The sequence below is a fragment of the Phocoena phocoena genome, chromosome 20 (genome assembly GCF_963924675.1).
Source record: "Phocoena phocoena chromosome 20, mPhoPho1.1, whole genome shotgun sequence".
NCBI lineage: Eukaryota > Metazoa > Chordata > Mammalia > Artiodactyla > Phocoenidae > Phocoena > Phocoena phocoena.
The window spans coordinates 30922465-30942024 of record NC_089238.1 but is presented as its reverse complement, the minus strand read 5'-3'; the positions used below and the strand labels follow the sequence as shown (position 1 = coordinate 30942024).

At 47.7% G+C, this 19560-nt stretch overlaps 1 protein-coding gene across 1 annotated transcript in view; it reads right to left on the bottom strand.

Moving 5' to 3' along the window:
- Positions 1-4888: 4888 nt before the first annotated feature.
- Positions 4889-19560, bottom strand: part of AMFR (autocrine motility factor receptor) — a 40269-nt gene continuing 25597 nt past the window's right edge. The window contains exons 9-14 of the mRNA XM_065899145.1: positions 18786-18976; positions 16859-16962; positions 10954-11088; positions 9192-9275; positions 5808-5992; positions 4889-5036 (exon numbers count right to left, since the gene is read on the bottom strand). Of these exons, the coding sequence (XP_065755217.1) occupies positions 4889-5036; positions 5808-5992; positions 9192-9275; positions 10954-11088; positions 16859-16962; positions 18786-18976 (847 nt within the window). The remainder of the gene's footprint in view (positions 5037-5807; positions 5993-9191; positions 9276-10953; positions 11089-16858; positions 16963-18785; positions 18977-19560) is intronic.

The following is a 19560-nucleotide window of genomic DNA, read 5'->3' as shown; positions in this document are numbered from 1 at the left end:
GCATCTCATCCATCTTTTTTTCTTTCTGAAATAAACATCCACAGCTGCACCCATGCCCACCCCATCCTACCTGCAGAGGTGCCGCCTGTCCACACCCGGGGCGCTGGTTCCCGGGAGTGTGCTCAGGCCACGCTTTCCAGACGCAGCCTCACCGTCCACAGCCCTCCCCCCGCCCAGGCCCGAGCCACTCCAACCACACGCTCACTCCAGGTTTGCATAGAAAAAGCACAGCTCTCATGGGCCAGTAGCTGCCCCAAAAGAATACGGAACATATATATATATATATATATATATATATATATATATATATATATATATATATATATATATATAAATAGAGCCCTATAGGAAACAGTTTCCCCCCAGCTCCCTTTCTACAGAGTACCTTTATCATTTTTTTTAGTTTTAGATTTTGGTTTTATTTTTGTCCTGATGAGCACTATGTATTACATACCAGATCAGCTTTCATAGTCTTTGGGAACCGGGTTGTGGTTTTTCCCGCTGACATTTTGCTTCTCCGTCTCTCAGATGGATGCTCCCTTTGTGTGTGTGCGCCCCTCCACCTTTTCCTTTGTTTCAGTAACCTGTGTTCGCTCTTTCTCATGTGGGGATGTTTGTGCTGCAGATAAAAACAAAACTTTTTAAATACTACAAGATGGAAAAAACACAAAAAAAATTAAAAAAAAAAAAGATGGAATGTAATGTTTACAAGAAAGCCACAGTTCTCATGATCAGTCCAATGTCATTTCTACTTTGACTAGTATCCAAACTCCTTCACGGTTTCACTTTTAAGACTTAATATTTGCTGAAGACCAGTCACAGCCATTTCAGATAAAGAGGCAAAAAGACAAAACACAAAAAATTTAAAATGCAGAAAAAAAAAAAACTTGGGAAAAAAAAGCCCACGGGTCTTTCTAAGCCTTTCTATTCCCAATCGGTGAGGTTTCTGTGATATCTTACACACTGCCAGTCTACTTCTCTGACTAATGGAAAATTCATGTGTAGCTCAATAAAGAGAATGTTTGTCTGTATTCCTGAGTCTCGCCCTCGGGCTTCATTCTGACAGGAAAGGGAAGGAGGGATTTGACTGGGTCACAGATGCTGGGAGGCTGGTGGGTAGGGCTGTAGGTGCCGGATAAGGATCCCCCGCACCACCCCCCCACACCCGCCATCAAGGGGAGCCAGCTGAATGCAGCCACCTGGGAGCAGGGCGGGCAGAGGAATGGGTCTCTCGGGCCTGCAGGTGCCCTCTTCCTCCCAGCTCCGGCATCTCCTCATGTTCGGCTGGTTTGGTTTTCGAGGGTAGGATGGAATGGAGCATTGGAAAGGGGGGGAGGGCAGGTGATCCCAAATCTCCTGCTAATATGGGATCCTGTACCCAGTTGCTCCACCACAGCAGAATGGGTGGTCCCAAGAATGAGGCCAAATTGCCCCAGCCCTCTGTACCCAAGGGGTCACATGCACTCACTTGGACATCTTTGAAAGCCTCTCCTGTTGCACCTGGATGCCAGAAGTCCCCAGCAGGCTGAACACACACGGAGCAGCTGAGCACAGCCTGGTGTACGGAATCTGGTTCTCAATTCCCCCAGGTGGCAGGTCTCACTACCTCTCCGCTGGGTGCCAGGTTTCTACTGCAGTTAGCTGCACATCCGTTGAGACTGAGACCTGGAGGTAACACAGCTCATCAGAATCCTTGCATCATGTCCATGGATCACTTACTAGCCAAGCAGTCAAGTGCTCCACCTAGGAGATGGCGGGGTCTGGGCAAGGGCAGTTAATGGTAATCCTCCGCACACCAACAGCCCAGGAAGTCCTCTCCTTGGCAATTCCAGTGGCCTTTTGAATCTAGTGAGGATGGAAAGTGGGGGTTGTTACTGCTGCAGAGACCGTGGCTTAACAAGAGGCTAGTCCCCGCCTGTTACAAAGAACAGATCCGGGAGCTCCTCAGCCAGGACAAGCCTGCTGGTGAGCCAGCCAGGCCCACCCCTCCCCCAGCACTGCTCCCACCAGCTCCCCTCGCCCCAACTTATCTGCAGAGGGAGGCTCACAGCCATCTCTGTTGATGGGAAGCCTGCGCTCCTGGCCACAGCTTGACTTCAGGACACTGGTCTGGGGGGATGCAGACGAAAGGCTGCGGGATGCCGTGACTTCTACATATGGCGTACCTGAACTTCTCTTAAAAACAATGAGCCATAGAATAACAGTTCTTGCATATGAATTTTGTAGATAAAAACAACGGAAGCTTCTTTGCCTTATCTTCCTTAAAATGGGATCCAGAAGCATTTTCTTGGGAAAGGGTGCAGGGAAAGACCAATTCAATTAGATGAGACATGTGGCAGCACAGCCTACGCATCATAGTCTCTAGGGACTCCACAAGCGACTCTTAAGGTGCAGTCAGGGGCGCCGAGAGATGGAGACATTCAGGTGACGGAGGGCCTTCAGGGCAGGCAGGGATTGTTCCCTGACCAGCTTGGCGGCAGGGCCACGGCTCCTTCTGCAGGCGAGGCCCTGCTCCACAGAGCTCTCCGCTTCCTCCCCGTAGTGAGGAAAGGTGCACCCAGAGAGGACCACGTCTGCTGGCTAAAGATAAAAAAGCATACTGTCTGCACAGCTCAAGTGGGAAACCAGGTCCAAGTGGCCACCTGGGCACCCTGGATTTATATCAACACAAGAAATACATCCACAAGGACCATCGATCTCTACAGTACCTAAAAGCCTCAAAATTAGGGGGAGAAAAAAAACAAAGCGAGAACCCAAGATGTCAGCAGAGCCAAAAGAAAATGGAGGGAGTGAGGGAGCCCAGAGAGGGCAAGGGCACCTCCACCACCATTCACAGAGCGCCCAAACACTCAGTTTACAAACGTGAACCAGCAGCCTGGCTTCTGCTTTGGGCTACGTGGCGGAGCACGAGGACAGGCTCCCTTCCTGCAGACAGCCAGCAGTGAAGGGGCCATGGGATGGGGACCACCTGATGGAACGGGACACTGGTCTAGCCTCCTGCCCTTGCCCTTGGCATCTGTCCCAGATGCCCTCAAGAAGTGACCAAACTCAAGAGACAATACAATTAGTGCCCAGAACCCTTTACTATCCAGGTGTAAAATCTAAGGGTGAATTTAGGACTTCTCTTTTGAGGTCATTTTAAAGGCATGGCTCCACTTTGATCACTGTCATATTGCTGTATTCCAATGTCTCAGGACTCTCTAAAATTGACTCCAAAACATTTTCTCTTTTCACACATCTGAAACATAAGAACACATGGAATTGGTATCATCTTTAAATGTGCACAACATGCACACATATATAATTATAAGGATGAAAAAACCCTCCAACCAAAACGGAACACACAAAATCAAAACGCGTTCTAATTTCCGCACCTCTGAAAAAAACTGCCTTACCTCCCAGCCACACACGACACACTAGGAGAGTTTGCTTTTTATTATCATTATTATTGTTTTACAATAAAAACAAATAGCTATGCTCTCAGCAAAACCAATTTATAAAGAAAAATAATCACAGAAATTTACTAACAGCATTTCAAGATAAGGCTTTTGAAAGATGTATTGAAATAAATTATCTCAGCCTAAACATCACTCTATTTTCAGTTACTTCTCAACACTCTAAAAACTTTGTTATGTAAAATACATTTAACTTTGCCAATAATTTTAGATAATACTGGATTCTTCCCAGAAGGACTACCATAAAACTATGCTTTCAAACATTAAAAAAAAAACTCAATCCAGTAGGACATAAAACTGAACTAGGTAATCTATGATTGTGTGTTTCAAATCCTTCAAGTTAAATGTGTCAAGGATTTGAAAAAGTTCAGACCTGGGTCTGCTCCAAGGCAGGTGGACTCAACATCTTACCTTTCTATGTTTAATTAAACCAACAGGAACACAGTTACAAAAATGAAGGGCTCCGGGGAAGAAAGATACAAAAGATGTCTTTTATTTCTTCAATAAAGCCCTCCCAAATTTACTCTCCCATCTTTAAGGCCCACGTTTTCTCCAAGGACCAAACCCACAGCCTCTGGCATTGCCTAATTTACTTTAACAAGGAATTAAAAGTTCATGAACCAAGGCTTGCTGCTTAACCCCTTCCCCGTGTCTGGGGGTGTGTGTGGGGGGTAATGAAATGCAGAGAGGAGAGGACACAGCGTGTACTCATGAGATGCGGGAGCACCAGTGTTAACGGAAATAAAGCCAGCTTTGGATAGGGGGCTCAGAAAGCTAGTCCTGGATGTACTGGGACGCAATGGATCACCTCCTCACGCTACGTCCCTGGGCTTTCCTCCTCTCTGCTGCAGGTATCAGACCAAGCACTGTTCTTCCAAGATGCCCTGCCGGCCCAGGGGTCCAGGAGCCCGTAGGTCTGGCCTCTGTGACATTCTGAATGCCTCCGCACCAAGAACAGCAGTGTGACAACATAAATTACCCAGTGGCGTGGAGTCAGGCTCAGGCTGTACACCTCCACACCGCTTTTTATGGATCCCGCCCCCTGCGCCTCCCGATTCCCCCCCCCCAACCCCCCCACGCCCACTTCCTGCCACATTTGGAGCTAAAGACACCAGCATTTGTTATGACTTCTGCATAAAGCCGTCATGGAAGCGGCCCCCTTCAGGGTCTCTGGCTGCCCACTTCCTCTCGATCCTCCCCCACCCCTACGAAGTCCAGTCAACGCACACGAGATCATGCTTAGAGTTAAAATGTGCAGTGTTTCTAAAGGGAAGAGAAATGTCACATAGAAAGTATTACAAAAAAGGATTAAATCTGTCAGCTGTCCACACACTATTAAGACCACGTGCTTTACACAGCGCAATGCAGCTGAGCCCACTCCTTCACTCAGCAGGCAGAGCTGGGGACAGGCCTCTTCGGCTCGGGAGGAGGCGCTAGGAGCTCTGCTGCTTCTGAAGTCTCCGCTCCGCGGCAGCAGCCAGCATCCTTCGACGCAGGGTCATGGGGTCAGAGGTCGTGCCTTCCGAGGGGAGGCAGCTGTCCGAGGCTGAGTCATCTTCAGAACTTCTGTTCAAGAAACGCCTACAAAAAACAAAGGACTTGAATGAGGGATCAGGGAAGCTCTGGAACATGCACACACAGAGAAACATACAATGTGCTTCTTTAATTCCCCCACTTTCCCGGCACCGTCATGAAGCTGTCACTCAGCACCACCCCGTGAAAAAGACACCTGTCCCTGAACAGAGGGGCAGAAGTTCTCCGCATCAGGCAGCCGCTCCACTTACACACACAGTGCGAAGTCCCCACTCACAAGGCCTGTGCTGGGCACAGAACCACCCACGGGAACAGAACACCGGCCCCGTCCCCGAGAGTTTAAGTAACGAGCACCTGCGCAGCGACAGAACAGTCCCGCTCCGGCGGCTCCCGCCTGGGGTTGGGGGTCGGCACTTCGAGGCCGGCTGCACACAGAGTGGCCAAGACAGAGGACTCAAGAGCTGGACATCAGGCCAGTGTTAGCCTCTCTAGGCCTCAGTTTCTTCTGCTTTAAGTCTGTCTAATGGGTATAATTACCATGCTCCCTCTTAGAGTTAAGGGAATTAGAGTAATTAACATAAAGGGTCTAGAATACACTGGCACAGAAGTGCTAACCGTGTAAGGGTGGCCGAGAGCGTCCACAAGGAGACGCCAGCAGCACCAGCCAGAGGTTACTACCTGGGCCCAGTATTACCAGATCCTCAGGTTTTTCAACAGAGGTTTGAAACCTGAAGTTTTAGCTGACAGGTGATAGGTTTTCAGCGTTGGCATCCATGACAAGGGCCTTCAGGCCTGGCGGGGGCTGTGGAACCCGCTCACCTCCGCGCCTGCTGCAGGAGGTCATCCTTGCGCTGCACCAGCATGCGCTGTCTCTCGTCAGCGGACTTGGAGAAGCGGCTCCCCCGGGCCTCAAAGTCCTCCCCTTCACTGGGCTCCGCTTCCAGCTCACCAAAGTCCAGTGCCTCCTCCAGCCGAGGACTGAGGTCCAGCGGCACCCGCTCGGTCTGGACACGCAGGAAGCAAGGGACCACCGTGAGCACGGGCTGCCCTGCCAGGCAGATTCCCCATCTGACCGGTGCCCCCAAATAATGCTCTTCTGGAACCCAAGGGAGGCGGGCTGCCCGGCAGGGAACCGCGGGCACATGTGTAACGGCAGACATGGGCTCCTGAAGGGCAGGACCTGACTCACATGGCATGTTCAACATCACGGAATAAGTGAACGATTACCAGTATGAAAACAGAAGCACCTCGAAACTGTACTCTCAGAAGATAACAAAGTTAACTGCTTATTTGCATTCTGGGAATTTTCTGTTCAATGCTACTTATTGCTCTAAAATTTAAACAAGTCTTATCACATATACTGCACAAATTTTATACCCTCACTTGACTCTGAGAACAGTTAGGCAGATAAAAAATGGTAAATTCTGGGCTTCCCTGGTGGCGCAGTGTTTGAGAGTCTGCCTGCCGATGCAGGGGATGCGGGTTCGTGCCCCGCTCCAGGAGGATCCCACATGCCGCGGAGTGGCTGGGCCCGTGAGCCATGGCCGCCGAGCCTGCGCGTCCGGAGCCTGTGCTCCGCAACGGGAGAGGCCACGACAGTGAGAGGCCCGCGTACGGCAAAAAAAAAAAAAAAAAAAAAGTAAATTCTAAGTATCTTTGTTAAAACCGCTATAATATCATGTGGCTCCTCGCGTAGCAGGATGTAATAATGGGACTGCCTCTGTCCTGGCTGCAGCTGTGAAGGCCAACACGATGCCCAGGAGCCCCCAAAGGCTCAGGCAGCTGCCTGGCCATCTACTGCTCATGCTCCCAGACTCAGGCCCAGACCCAGGCCGGCCAGCGTCAGCCCAGCACCCACCTCCAGGCGACAAGCAGAGTTGAGGAGGAAGAGGCTGAGAGGCTATTTTTAAGAGTTCCTGGTGTGTGCGCTTTTCTCTCACCCCAACTCGCCACCTCTCCTTGCCCTCAGGCAAGCGAGTGAGGGACTTCAAGAGAACCATGTGGGGACTTTCCTGGTGGCGCAGTGGTTAAGAACCCGCCTGCCAATGCAGGGGACACGGGTTTGAGTCCTGGTCTGGGAACTAAGATCCCACATGTCACAGAACAACTAAGCCCGTGCGCCACAACTACTGAGCCTGTGCGCCACAACTACTGAAGCCTGCGTGCCTAGAGCCCATGCTCCGCAACAAGAGAAGCCACCGCAATGAGAAACCCGTGCACCACAACGAAGAGTAGCCTCCACTCGCCGCAACTAGAGAACGCTGCGCTCAGCAACGAAGACCCAAAAGCCAAAAAATTTAAAAATTTTAAAAATAATAATAATTTAAAAAAAGAGAACCATGTGGCCTGACTCATGTGCCCTAGAGTTTGGGGGACACACAGACTGGTGGTGACTAACACACACCTGAGAAATCTAAGAGGAAGAAACTGGCTTGTAGCAGATTTTAAAAACGCTTTGCTGGGAGCCAGTTCAACTTCCACTGACTGTAAGGCACTGCTGTGTGTGTCCTGGGGGAGGGGACATAGGTCCTGCGGGAGAACCAGCCTGAGGCTGTTGAAATTGACTTTGCCCAAGAGGACCACTGGGAGGGGTGAAGGGAGCCTCATGAAGGAAGGGGTGGTCATAAAAAGCCAGCCCAAGTTCAAACTAAGTATAGTCGAGGCTTCTGGTGCTAGACAGGACAGGGAGAACTCTACAATAACAGCTGTAACACATATATATATACAGATGTGCACATGCGTACACACACACACACACACGCTGGGGTCACATGGCCCATCTTAACCCTGAATCCGAAGGAAGTTAGAAAGAAGAGCTGGTGAGTGGAGGTGGAGGTGGAGGTGGAAGGAAGGGAAAGGAAGGCCACCCTCAAAGCCTGATTCACGTAGACCTGAGCTTGGGCAGAGGGGAGACCCCAAATTAAGCAACAGGCAGATCTGATCTGATGACTGGGATAAACTATTTATTAACTGTTATCCAAGAACTTTTTATTTCCTGAGAATGGCCAAAAGTGTTATATAGCAAGCTTCTTTGTGAAGCAAGTGCTTTCCTTCCACTATGTTAAAATAAATTCAGAAACCTTCATGCTCACTCTAAAAATAGAGATGAGAAATCAAGACAGAAATCGAACGTGCTGTACCCACAAGGCCCCCAAGCCAGCCTAGTATCCAAATCTGAGCTAAGCCAGCTAAGAAAACTGGAAACACAATGAGCCCCTTCTTCAGAAGCCAGATGCCATTTTACAAATGCTGCACGACCCAATTACAGATTTGGATACAAAAATTTTAACTCAGCAACAGATCTGAAGAATTCTTAGGAGTTTTTACTGTTTCCTATTTGCAGGGAAAGGCACGTGAGATGAAAGCAGCCTGCATGTCACTCGTCAGTGAAAGCAGCTGCTTCCAGCAGAGCCCTGACCAACGCTGGCAGAGAAGGCGGTGCCATCCTCAGGCCCCAGCTCCTGTGTGGGAAGCCCCACGTGTCACACCAACAAGGAAACACAAAAATAGGGCTGCCTGGGGCTTCTTCAGTCTCTTAAGAAAACTTCTGGAAAGCACGGTAATTGAATAAGCAAATGGGAATTCCAGAAAAGGGACACGAACCGGAACCCCAGGCTGCGTGGGGCAGAGCATGGGATGGGGCTGAGGCACCTCTGCCCTGGAAGCCAGACCCGGGAGCTCCCTCTGGGTGCACGCAGCTACCCCGGGTCACCCAGCGTGGCTATCTAGGCAAACCTGGTTCCCAGGAGAACCACACTTCCCCCCACCCCAGGGGTCTCGTTTTTGTGAAATGCATGAAGTCCCTGCAAATGCTGAGGTGGACAAGTGAGGCGTGGGGGGAGAATAAGCTGAGGATTTCGGCCCTAGAGAGCGGAGCCCAGCGCAGTCACCCTGGGTCCTGGGCCCAGCCTCACGCCGCCCTGCCTAGTGCCGCCACTCAAGCCCACAGCAGCAGGGCCAGCCCGGCAGAGCATGACTCTTTTCTCCTCCAGGTCCTGAGGCCAGTCCCCAGGGAGGGGGCTGCAGGGCACGCCCAGGCACAGCAAGGTCTGTTACCCTTGGACACTGAGACGACGCTGGCATACGGCCTCCGCCCTACTCTCGCCCTCAGCCGTACAAACGTCAGAGGCAGGGTGCAGACCCCCGCCAGGTCCCCCACTGCTCCCCATCCCAGACGCGCTCTCTCTAGTATGCAGGCCTTACCTGGGTGGAAGCTTCTCCGTCCTCCTGCTCGCCGTTTGGCCTCTCCATAGGACCGTTCAATGCAGGCCTAATACTCTCTGACCGCTGAAAGAGAGACAGCAGCACCGACGGTGCAGAGCCGTTCTGAGCTCGGCGAACGGGTACGGGGGGGGCCCTGGAGCATGGGGGAGCTACGACCCCAACCATCTGAGTTCAGCAAATCCCCCAGCATCGAAAACTTGAGAGTGTTACTGAGCTTAAAGACACAGCAAAGGAGCCTGAGGCCTGAATCTGAGAGTCGTCAGTGGGCCCACGTTTAATTTCCCTTCCAGTAGCAGTAGCTGCACGACAACAGCAGTTACAACACCGACAGGATGCTTGGGAAGAGCCCTGACACCACCATCGCATTCACCTCCTTAACATCCTGTGAACTAGGGCCTGCTGTCCTCACTTTCATCCAGGCTGAGATCCCGGCCCATGCTGCAGACACCTCGGGACCCTGCGCCTGTCCCTGAAGGTCTGCCCGCTGCATGCTGGCTGCCCAGTTTCTGTACTGCATCACCCAAGGACACACTGCGGCTGTGTGAAAGAACCTGGCCCCCCCACCGCTGGAGGCAGCCCTCAACCAACAACTGATGGGAACTAGTGTATAAGCACCCCGGCTCCTCCCCCCTCAGGAGGAACAATGCATTCTACACTGGACCCCAGAGACCTCCAGTGGGCTCAAGCACTAGCTGCCCACGATGGTAACTGCTGGATAACAAACCCTTTATCCACTTCAGAGCCCCACCTGCTGCCTGTGTTTCCTGGAATACTTCCCATGTTTCCTGGAACACCTCCCAAATTAACTACTGGCAACTGGATCCCTGTCTCAGGGTCTGCTCCTGGGGAAACCCAAAGTCACAGCCAGGTCAAACAGGTAAGGACCATTGAGCCACCTCTAATACCTCAGCCCCTTTGACTCCCAAGTTGAGGCTCATTCCCTCTTCCAAGATTCTCACGCTTGAAGATTTTACTAACAGATTTCCATGTTTTTGCATACCTAAGTTGAGTAATTTCTTGGTATATGATTCCCTAATCACATATATCCTTTGGTCCTGCCAGAAAGCTTTCTTTAAAATGTCAATACTTTTGTACCCATCAAAGAGGTTACATGATGGGCCAGGAAATAGGATCTTTTAAAAAAAGAAAAAGTCAAAAATATAAGCCTCACAGATAGGAATTATACCCAATGGAAAGCCATACCAATGTGCAAAGCCAGGGACAGAGGGCGATACCTTCTATAGCCGGGGTTAGCAAACTATAGCCTGTGGGCCAAGCACTCCAACAGTTTTTGTAAACAAAGTTTTACTGGAACACAGTCATGCACATTCATTTACATATTGTCCATGGCTCCTTCAGTGCTACAGCAGGAATTGAGAAGTTACAACAGATAATGCATGGCTTGCAAGGCCTAAAATATTTCAATCTGTCCTTTATAGGGAAAGACCGCCAATCCTTGTCCAAAAGGAACCGATGCTAGGACCTCCTGGACTGGCAAGGGCAGGCTGGTTTGGGGTGTATATCTGCACAAAAAATTAGGCAAATAGTTTTGTCCTTGTCTTAATCCAAGCCTCTTGGATGGGTCTGTTCTCAGTCATAATCTGGAAAGTTAGGGAATTCACAGAAACCCTTCATCAAATCATAAATGATATTCAGCTGTTAAGTAACTAGAACGTTAATCTAGAAGATTAAACCTTTGTGAAGACAGAATTCATTTGTCACGTCTGAAACCTCAGTTTACCTGTGTGGGAAAAGGTACTTGAATCCGTCCTTCTAAAATGTTGTCTGTTGTTATTTCAACTGAGCGTGTCAGCTGGAGGTCCTGCAGTACTAGGTGGTATGGAACTTGGGGAAACATCTCTTGAATCTGATGAGCCTATAGGAATACAAACAAAGAAGCCATGAAATGTTCACTCTCAACAGTTAACTCACTGAGGTCATGGGGTAAGGCAGCCTCTGGGCACTGAACTTGGTGACCTGCCTTGAAAACACAAGTAAGGGGCCACCTCTATGCCACAGATCACCGTCAAACTGCAGGTTTTTTTAGTATTTTTCCAGAATGCCAAACAGAAAACTTGGGGACAACATCAACTTCAAATAAAAAAGCCCTGAAATCCACTGAAGCCCGAGACAGGCTGAACTCGAATATTCCAGTTTTAAAAAGCATTCATTTTAAAGCTCAGTAAAATTCAGGTATATAAACGTGTTCTGCTTAAAGATTTAATTCCTAAAAGGAACAAACTTCTGATATACACTACATGGGTGAAATTCAAATGCATTAAGTGAAAGAAGCTCAACTCAAAAGGCTATGTACCCTATGATTCCATTTATATGACATTCTAGAGTAAGCAAAATTATAGAGACAGAAAACTGATAAGTGGTTGCTACAGGCTGGGGGTGGGAGAAGAAGTGATTACAAAGGGGCATAATGGAATCTGGGGGGAGGCGGAAAGGAACTGTCCTATATTTTGATAATTGTGGTGGTCACATGACTGAATGAGTTTGACAAAACTCAGAGATGGATACTAAAAAAGGTGAGTTTACTATATATAAATTTTACTTCAACTTAAAAAAAAAAAAAAGACTACAAAAAATGTAATTGCTGGGACTTCCCTGGTGATCCAGTGGTTAAGAGTCTGCCTTCCAATGCAGGGGACGCAGGTTCGATCCCTAGTCGTGCCACAACCAGAGAGCCTGCATGCTGCAGCTACTGAACCGGTGCGCTCTGCAGACCACACGCCACAACTAGAGAAGGCCATGCGCCACAGCGAAGATCCTGCATGCTGCAACTAAGACCCGATGCAGCCAAATAAATTAAATAAATAAATAAAAGTAAAAAATAAAAAAATAAATGTAATTGCTAATGTTGCTCTGCAGCTGCAGTTTTCAAACTGTACTCTAGAAACGTCTCGGAGGCCATCAGAACTCTACGGTGGGTGCATGTACAGAGGGGAGCAGGCAGAGATCTCGGCGCACCACCACCGGTACGTTCATCCGAGCAGCTCCAGACTTTTTTCTCATACGTGTATATTTATTTGCAAATGCTTATGTTCAAGGTTTTATTTGTGGAAAAGTCCCAATGATCAAAAGAAAAAATGACAAGGAAACATATAATTCCTTTGGGGGCACAATAAAGTCTACTGTTGGGATAGTGGCTCCCAAGGAATATGTTGTCACGTAGAAAAAGAGGAACGTGTCCCAGTGTCAGACCTAGAGAGAAAAGACCAGGGGGAAACCTGTGCAAAGCTTCGCTTTGGGTCATCGTTGGGGCAGGGAGGACAAGAGAAGTGTGTAGGACAGAAGGACCCGGAGCTCCATGGACCTGGGATCCCCTCTTTGTTTCTGTGAAGGTGAGTTGATCATTTTTAAAAACCCAGGTCAAGCCAAAGCTAACTGGGCAAGAGTCCAAAACAACCTGAATAATCAGATAACATTCTCCTCTCTTCTTAAAAAGGTCCCCTCTCATTTCCCAAGTAAAATAAGTCCAAGATTCAGTTCATTGGGCCAAAGCTTTTCTTCCAGAAAATCCAGCAAGTTATATATTAGACTTTTATAAAAAATGTATTGTGACGGGGCTTCCCTGGTGGCGCAGTGGTTGAGAGTCCGCCTGCCGATGCAGGGGACACGGGTTCGTGCCCCGGTCCGGGAGGATCCCACCTGCCGCGGAGTGGCTGCGCCCATGAGCCATGGCCGCTGAGCCTGCGCGTCCGGAGCCTGTGCTCCGCGACGGGAGAGGCCACAACAGTGAGAGGCCCGCGTACCGCAAAAAAAAAAAAAAAAAAAGTATTGTGACAGTAAATTAGTTGTGCTAAAAATAGGCTATCCCAATCCACCATGCAACGGGAGGAAGAACACCAGGGCCTGCCTGAGAATTCTAAACACACCAACTCCAAGAAGGTAATTCTCGTTCCTGGGAGGGTTACATGTCCATGAATTCTGATTTTTTTAAGGGGGCAGGTGAGGTGATCCACCTGAAGAGCTTCAACAGCTGCCCGACCCTGAAGTACCGACGCAGAGCCTGCCCCGAGCCAGTCGTCGTCCACGCAGGGCTGCGCACTCCCAGTCCATCCGCCCTCACTACGTCACTCTCACTCTCTGCTGATGACCTGGCTGAGTGCTTCACTGACGAAGCAGAAGCCCGCGAGAAGCCAGGTCTTTTTTTTTTTTTTTTTAATGGTCAAGATCATAAAACATAAAATTGCCCATCTTAACCATTTTTCAGTGTACAGCAATGTTAACTATACACACACTGCTGTGCAACAGGTCTCCAGAACGCTTTCATCTTGCAAAACCGAAACTCTACCCCCACTGAACAGCGACCCCCCCCCTCCCCCAGCCCCAGGCAACCACCATTCTGCTTTCTAAGAGTCTGAGTAATTTAGATGGCCCATGTAAGTGGAATCACACAGTATTTGTCTTTTTGTGACTAGCTTATTTCACTTAGCATAGTATCCTCAAAGTTCTTCTTTTTCAGGCTGAGTAATATTCCACTGTGTGGACAGAGCATTTTCATAATCTATTCATCTCTGATGGACACTTAGGCTGCTTCTACCTAAATGGTTATTATGAGCCATGCCTTCTTTTTAAACCGTATCTCAAAACGACACGCCTGTAGCTACGTCCATCCCGCCTCCCAACAAAGGTGAGAATGCTCCTCTCCTGGCTCCGGCTCCCAAGCCCACCCTCCACCTCAGGTCTTTGCCTTCAGTTAACTTTTCTGTTTGTTCTGTACCATCAATCTCTCCCCCTCCAGTGATCATTCCTATTCGCACACCAAGCATGTTTTAGAATCTTTTTAAGAAGACTCTTGGGTACTCAAAAGAACTGAAAGCAGGGTCTCCAGGAGATATGTGTACACCCATGTTCATAGTGCCATTACTCACGATAGCTAAAACATGGAAGCAACCCAAATGTCCACCAACAGATAAACGGATAAGCAAAATGTGGTTTATACATACAATGGGATATTATCCAGCCTTAAGAAGGAAGGAAAGGAAATTCGGACACATGCTCCAACATAGCTGAACCCTGAGGACATTAAGCTCAGTAAAATAAGCCAGTCACAAAAAGATAAATACCCTATGATTCTGCTTATATGAGTACCTAAAGTAGTCAAATCCACAGGGAAAGAAAGGAGAATGGTGGCTGCCAGGGGCTAGGGAGGGGACGGGGAGTTACTGTTTACTGGGTATAGGGCTTCAGTTTTGCAAGATGAAAAGAATTCTGGAGATGGATTGTGGCTGATAGCTGCACAAGAATATGAATATACTTAATACCACTGAACTGTACACTTAAAAATGGTTACGATCATAAATTTTGCGGTACGTGTATTTTATCACACTTTCAAAAAGAAAAAAAGAAGACCCGTGGGGAAAAGAAAAAGAATACATACTTAGCATTTGCTTATATGCGTATGTAAACATTCTGGAAAAGCACAACACAGAAGAAACTAATTGAAGTTGTTATTGCAAGAGAGGAGAGTGTCTGGGCGGATGGAGGAAAAGACTTCATTGGATACTCTCTACAGGTTTTGAAATTTGTGGATAAGTGGCCTGCTCCAAAAATCTTTAAAAAAACATGTTAACAAATTCCTCTGACGGCACACCCCTATCAAGCCACCTCCTTACTTCTCCACTCCCTCTTATAACACACTGCCAGCTACTGGGTGTCTTCAGCTCCCACTCATTTTCCAATCTAACAATCTAGTACTCAGCACCTCGAGCAATGGAAACTGCTTGCTCCTCTCCAGCTGATGAACCACCTCCACTCTGCCAAACCCAACATGCACTTCTCTGACCTCATCTTCTAAGAATTCCCACATGGTTGACTTGACGCTTCTCCTGGTTTCCCTCCTTCTCAATCGCTGCCACGGCTCCTCCCATTCAGCCAGACCTCAGTCCTGAGCTCTCTTCTCCTTCTGAGCTACCTTCTTTCCCTCGAAGAGATCCAGTCCCCTACAGCTAAAGCTCCCAAATGTCTCTCTCCAGCTGGATCTCTTTCCTGAGGTCCAGAACTGTCTACATGACATCTCTACTTGGATGTCTCATAGACACCCCAACTTCCCCAGCCAAACAGAAGGCTGAGTCCCTGTCCTTCATCTGTTCCTCCTCCCGTCCTGCCCATCTCATACATGATACCACTGCTCAGCTGCCTGACTGAAAACCAGCACTCCCCTCACCCCACTGCCCCACATCCAAATCAAAGCACTGTCAAGTCCATCAGTTCATCTTCGAAAGGCATCTGAAACCCTCCACTTCTTTTCATCTTTATTTCCAATGCCCTGGTCCAAGCCACCATCTTTTTTTTTGCCTGAACTACTGCAACAGTCTCCTAACTGGTCTCACTGGTTCCATTTTTGCCCCTCTAAAATTCATTCTCTCAGAAGTAAATTATTCTCTATTAACTGTCCTGTCAGTCCCCTGGGGGAGGGAAAAAAAGCCCTGAATGGCCTTCTCATACTTTCATTACAGTATCTAAACTGGATTGTAGCCTACAAATCCCTGCATGACCGGGCTCTGCAACCTCAATTTATGTCACAATCTTGGTTCCGACTTGTAGGCTCCAACCACAATCACCTCTCTGTTTTCAGAACATTCTCACCTCATGGCCTTTGTACCTACTGTTTCCACTGCCTCCTTCCCCCGATGTGCCTCCTTCTCTTCTCAGCCTTCATGTCTCAGCTTAAATATGACCTCTTGAGACTTCTCTGAATGTCTCCTCTGGAACAGCCTTTACCCACCCCTCCACCACATCACCTGCCCTACTGCCTGTAGAGTCCTCATCCCCATCGGCAACGATCTTATCTGTTGGTGTTTATAATCAGCCTCCCCCCCCAACCCCATGTAGAATTCACACTTCTTAAGAGTAGGGCTCCTGTCCACCTTGTTGACAGACACTGCACAGTGCCCGTCTCGGGAACAGGCTTTCAGTACACATTTGTTGGACTAACACAGGTTGCATTTTTAAGACCCCTGCATTTATCATCACAATGAACACTACATCTCAAAAACGGTGAACCATGTTTCTCCAACACTGTAAAATAAAAATATACACCATATGACAAAGCTTTAGAAAAATACGAAGAATCCTGAAGTATGTGGACAATATCTTTGAACCAAGAGCATGCTTGAATATCTCAAGGGGTGTGTGTGTATATATTTGTATTTATATATGTATATCCACCAGCATGTATGTATGTATAAGTGTGTATGTGAAGGTATACTCATTTATTTACTTTGGGAAGGGGGGAGAGGGGGTTAAAATAACACATTCAGTAGGCCTACGACAATTTTTAATAAAAGTCACATCATTCACTCCCCAAATATTTTTGGTGAAAATCAAGAGGTGTCCCAACACTAGCCTAGATCATGAGAGTGAACTTAGTAGTGCTCAGAAAAGGTCGGATTATCTGCCACACAAGTAAAATGAAAGCTGGTTTCCAAACCAGTTTCAAATTTTAAAGCGCAGGGATTGAAGTCATCCCAGCGGATAAGATGCTCCTGAAAATGCTGCCGTATTTTTTTTAAATCCCACCGTTCTGCCAGAGCAGAGTGAGACCAACTGAGTCACGCACACTGCACACGTTCTCCAGCTTTGCCTTCCCTCCCGATTATTAACCACCTTTTAAAAGCAGTGAGCGGCCTTACCATTGCATTAAGCTGGGAGTTGCTTGCCTGAGTAATTCCTAGAATGTTGGTAGTGTGCATCACTTCGACTGAAAAACTTGGCAGCCAACTCGCAATCCGGGACCCTAAAACAAACAAGAAGCCAGCACAAGTCTTAGAGACCTCTTTCCCCTGTCAGTTGCTCTGCAGTCGGCCACTCTATGGTACCAGCTGGTACTCACTGAGGGCTTACTTTACACCAGGCCTTTTGACCAAGTGTCCCATGTGGATTAGCTCATTCAATCCCCACTAAACCCCCACATGGGTTTATTATTATTATTATTATTATTATTATCCCCATTTTACTCTTCTCAGAGATTTGACTCTAGTGCTCTTGTTGGTTCCCCAAGGCACTCGGAACTGAGGTAACTTGCCCAAGATCACAGCATTTAATTATGGTGGCCAGGACTTGAAGCCAGACAGTCAGGTTCCAGAACACTTCACCACGGGGCTTTCCTACTTTCCAGTGGCCCTGGATCCACACGAACTCAATCCCTCTCTCAGGCTACACTATAAGGAGGGTTTTCAGGGCTCTAAAGCTGCTACAGTAGATGAGAATTTGCCCCTCTCTTTCACGCTACACACAAATACTACGCGTTTGGAGACATCATTTTCATGAAATATTTTTTACTTAATAATCTGATTTAAAGACTCTAGTTTTCTGATTCGAAATTCTTTTCAAAGAGTTCTATAACATAGGTTTGCGGACTAACGGTACCAAGAAGTCTGCTGCTTCTGCCATTTCACTAAGGAAAGGGGATCCTAAGATATAGCACCACCAGGTGTCAGCAGTAAACAACTCCATTATCAAGCACACATTTAAGGAGGACTTCCCTTTCCTTCACAAAGAAGCACTGAGGCCTGGAATGTAAAACAAGTTCAATGGCCATCTCAAAGATCTTGCCTGGATAGATTGTACCCAATAAAAAGCTGGGTACTTATTTCATGTACTTACTAGGGAGAAATAAAGTTACCTTTATCTATTTTGACTAAGTTTTCAGTAATAATTCATAAAATAATAGCTTACGTAGCCATGTCCAAGATCTGCTAGTCTATTTCAGAAGTCTTACGTGGTAGAGGCCGTAATTAGCAGCCACAAAGCCACAAAGCAGCCCCTCTACACCTGCCCAGCATCCCTGCCCAGCCAGCCAAGCAGCCATCATCCCCTCCTCTCAGAGACTCCACTATACTCCTTCGGTCCTTCCAATCAGGGATTTCAATGTGTTGCCACTCCCACCGTGCTCTACCCTTAGAAACTCAAATCAGAGACCTGAAGAGCACTCCTCTTAAACAAATAGTCCAGGGATACCTACTTTAGAGTAGGAAATATGAACCCACAGAATTTAATGGTATTGGAATTGATGAAAATCAACAACAGCCTGATGTAATGTGAATCAAAGGATGATCAACCAGCCCCTGACATGGTGCCCATGACCTTAGAATTTTAAGTCTGGTTTTTATTACAACTCCTTTCAATATTCTGGAAGATGGAATATTTGTATTTTATGGGCAAAGAAACAGGGTTCTAGTTCTGATTCTCCTTCTGGTACCCACTGGAAAGGCTGCTCAATGACCCTTCATTATATGCTTAAGTATCACACGGATTCAATAAATTACTAGCAGCGGTTTAACTACTAAACTGATTCAGCATGCTCCTTGCGGTCACGACTGATTCAACTGTAACTACTTTCACCTCCTTGCACCCCCCGTCCCCCCAATTCACACAGAATCTAGCAAAATGCCTGGCACAGAATGACCCCTCGGTGCTGTCTATACTTACCGAACATTTTCAATTAAAACTGAAATATAACATTGAACTCGCCCATACAGGGCAAGTTATAATTAAAACATCATCCCCTAAGGGGAGAAAACCCCTGGCGGATGGTTTTAGAGGTTGAAACCAACTAACCATCGAAGTGGAAGAAGTGATTGTGTTGGTTTAAGCGAGGTCTGCCTTCAGCTGCTGCTACAGGAACCAAATTCTCATCCAAATTCTCTCCTTGATGCTCTTCCCTGACACGATTATTGTCGGCAATATTAAGAGACATTCTGCATGTTGGGCAGGAGGTGTCCTGTTCTAGCCAGGAACGAAGACAGGAGCTACCAAAAAGTCCAAAATAAGATATCCTTAGCATATTTTGTGAGAATTCACCAGAAGTACTCTGAATGTATCAATGAGTTGCAATTTTACTTTCTATTTACCATTAGCAAGATTTAAACGTTGAGAAACACTTGCTGACATTACCTCTTTGCCCTGCTTCACTCTAATGTACTTCTGGTGTATCTTGCTCTGAACGTTAATTTGTTAACATACGTGGTCATCTACCAAGCTCCTGGGCGTGACCCTTCTTCAGTAAGACTTCGTCACCTGGCTCACCATCCTCCTCTCCAGCTCTATTTGACTAACTTAAGATCCATGTGGCTGAACCATCCAACACCATTGCCTCTCATGTCTTTGAATCCTCTATTCCAATGATCTGTTCTCTTGCTCTACTTTAGCCTCCACTAACCTTGGCCTTCTCTTCAAAATCACGACTTCAAAGATTTCACTCTCCAACTAAAGCTCCTCTCCTTCCAGCTCGCCTCTTATTTGCTAAGACCTCCCATCCATTTTTCATCAAGCATCACCCCCCCCCCAAAGCCTTACTTCTGTCTTCACCCAGCATACCTACAACCTTACGTCC